The sequence below is a fragment of the Anastrepha ludens genome, chromosome 2 (genome assembly GCF_028408465.1).
Source record: "Anastrepha ludens isolate Willacy chromosome 2, idAnaLude1.1, whole genome shotgun sequence".
In the NCBI taxonomy this organism is placed as follows: domain Eukaryota; kingdom Metazoa; phylum Arthropoda; class Insecta; order Diptera; family Tephritidae; genus Anastrepha; species Anastrepha ludens.
The window spans coordinates 94,449,723-94,454,637 of NC_071498.1; the positions used below are offsets into that span (position 1 = coordinate 94,449,723).

At 35.3% G+C, this 4,915-nt stretch overlaps 1 protein-coding gene across 1 annotated transcript; it reads right to left on the reverse strand.

The window, feature by feature from the left end:
- Nucleotides 1-3,481: 3,481 nt before the first annotated feature.
- LOC128858594 (protein apnoia) lies at nucleotides 3,482-4,669 on the reverse strand. The gene is made up of 3 exons (XM_054094997.1): nucleotides 4,447-4,669; nucleotides 3,901-4,034; nucleotides 3,482-3,759 (listed from the first exon to the last, which is right to left on the reverse strand). The coding sequence occupies exons 1-3, from the start codon at nucleotides 4,550-4,552 to the stop codon at nucleotides 3,610-3,612; spliced, it is 390 nt and encodes a 129-aa protein (XP_053950972.1). The 5' UTR covers nucleotides 4,553-4,669; the 3' UTR covers nucleotides 3,482-3,609.
- Nucleotides 4,670-4,915: the final 246 nt, after the last annotated feature.

The window sequence follows — 4,915 nt, forward strand, 5'->3', positions numbered from 1 at the left end:
AGAGAGGGCTGAAGTCCTTAACAAAATTAAACGTGGATGTAGTGTTACTTCTCTAGCGAAGGAATATGGGGTAGCCAAGTCCACCATAAGTCTTATAAAAAGGAAAGACAAGGTAATTTTAAAAGCAGTAAACAACACGTTTTTGGGTCCTGGGAAGAGGAGAACTTTAAAAGCTTCTGAGTTTCCTAAAATGAAAGCCGCTTTATACAAATGGTTTCTGTGCCAAAGAAAAAAGAATTACCCAATAAGTGGACTCATCTTGAAAGAACATAACATGAAAAACATAATTTACAGGTCGAATTTACGCTTTATGATGTTAACAAATGGAATGATGGTGCCGAATTTACCGACACAGAAGTAATAATTGAAACTAGTGATTCTGAGTCTGAGTTTAACAACACAACTGAGACATGTGAGCGGATATCATCTGAGGAGGCAGTTAGCTCTATCAATAAGGTAATTCAGTGGGCCACAACTGAACAAGTAAGCCCCGCAAAGGTTAACACTCTTCAATTGCTGCGTGAAAAAGTCATATTCAACATTGCTGCAGGCAAGAAAAGACAAACACACATTACAACTTTCTTTTCGGCCTAACTTTTCTGTTAAAGCTGACTTTTTTTGTGTAATTGACACAAAGACTGCCAAATATTTGATGAAAAATATTGAAACGAATTAATTATTTTAAACATATTCATGTTCATATCCATATGTAAATAAATAAATAAATTTAATTGAAAAAAATCGATATCGATGACTGTTTTTTTAACATAGCACACTCAATTGATAAGTCGAACAAATTCGATAAATCGAACAGCGCCTGTTTTAATTAGTTCGAGTTATCGCGAGTGCACTGTAGTTTGTATCATCTCATTTTATATTCTCTTCTGTTGCATTTAAAATAGCTTTTTGCTTCAGTTGAGAAAAAACTGCAAGTGGTAATAGCTTTTTGCACTAAAATAAAATTTGTAATGATGTAACTGGTGTACCTAATGTGGCAACGACATGCTGACGTAATAAGGCATGTGGACCCTTGAATTATTTTGAATTTTAGTTTTGGTTTAAATTCAGTTTTTGGGCTTAAAAAATTGTTGCTCAATATACATGCATACATACCATACATATGTACATATACATACATACATACATATGTTACAGACTTTCCGTTTTGACTTATTTTTTGTGTTTAAGGGGTATCGGTGGTCTAGAGCTCGAAAATTTAAGGTATTTCCAGAAATTTTTTTTACAATGAAATTTCTTTTTGTTTTTTGCTTCCTTTATTAATTACATCTGCCGTATGACACTAAGTAATTCTTTCTACAGCTTAGATTTCATAACATTAATCATTAACAATATCACATTTTGGTTAAGTTTTTGTGTGAGCTTGCAAGTGTATGTACATAGCTTTAAATTATTCTAGTTATCAGCTGAGTTGGGGTTGGTCGTTTGAGCCGCCTGGAGTTTGCCCTTTCTGCTGATGGGAGTTGTCACATGCCAGTATTCGTATTGTTGATTAAACGGACAATATAATTTGTGCAGCTTGATTTCTGCTACTGTATCGATGTTGCGGTCGCGATGAATATCTTCATTGGGAAAAACAAAAAATCATTTTTTTTTTAATTTCTGGACCACCGAGTCGCCTTAAGTTGTCGAGTGGGTTCGTACGTAATTATCACGTATAATATGTATGTATGTATATACGACTAAGTTTCTTAAGATCAACTTGCGTGGTTGCATTCAGTGATGCCATCGCCATGTAAAAAATGTAGAGCAATTCGAACGAGGTTTTTCTGTTAAGCCTCTTATGATGACGGTCTTCTCTCATTAGACATGATGCCAAAATTTGGGTGCAAGAATAATCTTTAAATTATAGCAGGTTTCTTTGTTTGCTTTAACCGTCGGTATTTTGAAACCCCTGTAGATTCGGGCATTGGAGACATACGGGCAATTTACTATCATCCTGCATACTTTAAACTGAAATATCTGTAGTATTTCGACATTTGAGTTATGTAGCTGCAGTATCCCATAGTCCAAATGGGTTTGAGAATGGGCTTACATAAGGTAATTTTATTATGTAGCGACAATTGGGATTTTGTAGTAGAGAGAAGTAGGTTTTAAACCTAAAGCTTTTCTTTTGGTAAGGATTTGAGTGTTTCAAGTGAGTTTTGAGTCCATATGAAAACATAAATACTTAGTTTCGTTGGATTGTGGGATTTCGATGTCATTAAGTTTTACAGGAGAACAATGTTCAGGTCTGGTTGTAAATGAACCGATTTAGTCTCATTCGCTTTAATTCGCCATTTTTGTGGCCATGGGGTAATGTCATCGAGAGACTGTTCAAAATTTGAGAGAAGCTTTGTACGCGACTTTATGTAGAGCTAGGGCAGCTATACCATCGGCAAATGTTCCGATTAGGGCACCTGAAGAGGCATTCATGCGGAAATAACAGGTATAATATGAGACTAAAAGAAAAAAATTTCGTGCATTTGTTATATGGAGAAAATACGTAACACCACCAGGACAAAAAACTATAAAAAAAGAAGGAAAATGTTCAGCGACTTCAAATTTGCAATTTAAAATTTAATGACTTATAAACTGCCGGCGGCCGCCATAACCGAATGAGCTAGAGAGCATGAAGCATCAAATGAAGTAAAAGGTTTTTTTCTAATAGCGTTAGTAATAGTTTTTTTTTTTCTAAATAGGCAGATCATTATGTATTTCTGCCTTGAAAAAGCTCCTCATAAAAAATACTAAAAAATGTTTATTAAAAATTTTGCATTAAATAATTATGATTTTTACATTTCGATAGGCAGTGCATAGTACCTAAGACTCTCGGTCGCTTTTAGAAAAACCTTTTCTAACATTTAAGTTTTATGTCGAAAGGGAACATCGAACCAAGGGACAACTAAACGCTGGATATTCTAAAAATCACGCGGAGTTTATTTTTATAATGTATTATTAAACTTATTTGTTTGCAGCTAATTTCACCATTAAGTAAGTAGTGGCTAGATGTATCACTAATATTTTTTTATTTATTTTTTTTTTTAGTTATTTTGCCTTTCATTCAACGCTTGGTCGTCGCAAAATGGCTATACAAATCTCAGCAGACTATGGCCACACATACTCCCACCTTTTATCGAAATTGAGAAATCATTCCCAAACACAGTATTTGACCTCATTTTCCAAATGTTATCGACTCATTTTATGCCATTGTAAACACTTTCTTCTTTCTACATGGCCAGTCATCGATCAAAACGTGCAGACTGTAATGGTCACGTTCGGGACTATCTATGCTGGTTGCGCACTAAAAACCGAGGAAGTGCTGACATCAGTTCTGAATACTGAATAGTTTAACAAACAACTTAAATCATTTCACTTTTCAATGCGCACATTTTTAACATATTTTATTTTTCGTTAATCTCTTTGCTTGCTTTTGGCTTTTTTTGTTTTTCATTTTTAATAAATAAATAAACAAATAAATAAATATTAAAACTAACTAAATTAATTAATTGACTAATAATTAAAAGTTAATGGTATTTTTGGTCTCTTTTCAGCGTTCGTTTGGGACTCTTCACTGAGGTAACAACGTCCATACTATTCTCCATCTTAATTTTACCACTCCTTCTCAAGCCAAACGGGCTGTTGGGTGTGCGAATGCGAGTACACTACCGGCACGGGTGCTGGAGCGGTATAGGCAGCAGCGTGCACTTGTGGAATGGCGCGTGAAAGCATCTGACCGATGGCCAAAATTAAAAGGATCACCTGAATTTGAAGTATAAATTAAAGAGTTGAATAAGTCAATGTGTTATGGAGAGAGTGGGAAAGAGACATATGGGGCAAACATTTTTATGATGATCAAATGTGTATGTGTATGTGCATGTACATGCAGTATAAGATACTTACACCGACACCCAGACCCTTCATGGAGACAACGGTGAGAGCGGCTAGCAGTGTGGTGATCACGCCAATCACAAAGGCGCCGGGAATGACAGCAAAACTCAGTCGCTTCAGGAAGTGATGGCTGAATGTGCGGCCTTCTGCAAAACGGCATTGAAATGATATGACGGTTAATAGGTATTATAAGAATTGAAATGAAGTTAAGTAAATCTCTATTTAGAAATTGAATCCTTGTATTTAGCATAATTCTGAAATTTCTTTAATGGGCGATGAAAAAGTTTGTTTCTTCATTTATGTAGAATTCATGAATGCAAGGCTTTGGCGCGCGCGCAATAATTTTAAATGTCTTTTATCGAACTATTATTACTATATGGAATTTTTTTATAGCGTTTAAACTTGCTTTTAACTGGTTTCTTTAGCAGGTTTCTTTCTTCGACGCTTATTTTTTCCCTTTTTAATTTTAAGTTCATTCAATACACTTCAACACTTGAATACTTTTGGGTTTCATTTACAGACTATCACTTTTCAATATGTTCCACCAAAAACACTAACCAGCGACATCAGAAGCATTATCCTCAGCGGCTTGCTGACACAAAGCCTCGCCCATCAAGGCGGCGAGCAGCAGAATAGCAAAAGCGAATTCCTTGTTAGCGACCATCTTGTTGTTGAAAAATCCTTGAATTTGTTTAAAATCCTTGGTAAGCGAAAAAAGAAGAATTTACAGGGTATAAATTGCACACGCACACACACTAGCAATGCAACGACGGCAGCGTTGAAAGAGTTGATGTACTGTTGAAAGTTCGTAAAGTATTGATTGTGGATTTGGCTGTGGCAAGCGCTTTAATAGTCAACGCTGTAGGGCACACGTCGGTAAGTAGAATTTCGCCAAATAACAAAAAACAAAAAAAAAAATGTTGAACTAAAATAAAAACGTATATCAACGCAACGGAAGGCAGAATTGAAAAAGAAAAGTAACAAAATTGTCATGACCAACAACCAACTTACAAGCGACCATACAACG

What these genes read in the sequence shown, in the direction of transcription:
- LOC128858594 (XM_054094997.1), bottom strand. Translation starts at nt 4,552, where the DNA reads ATGGTCGCTAACAAGGAATTCGCTTTTGCTATTCTGCTGCTCGCCGCC. An exon ending in TAATGCTTCTGATGTCGCTG is followed by an intron (nt 4,035 to 4,446) that starts GTTAGTGTTTTT and finishes GCCGTTTTGCAG; the next exon opens with AAGGCCGCACATTCAGCCAT. An exon ending in TGAAGGGTCTGGGTGTCGGT is followed by an intron (nt 3,760 to 3,900) that starts GTAAGTATCTTA and finishes CTTCAAATTCAG; the next exon opens with GTGATCCTTTTAATTTTGGC.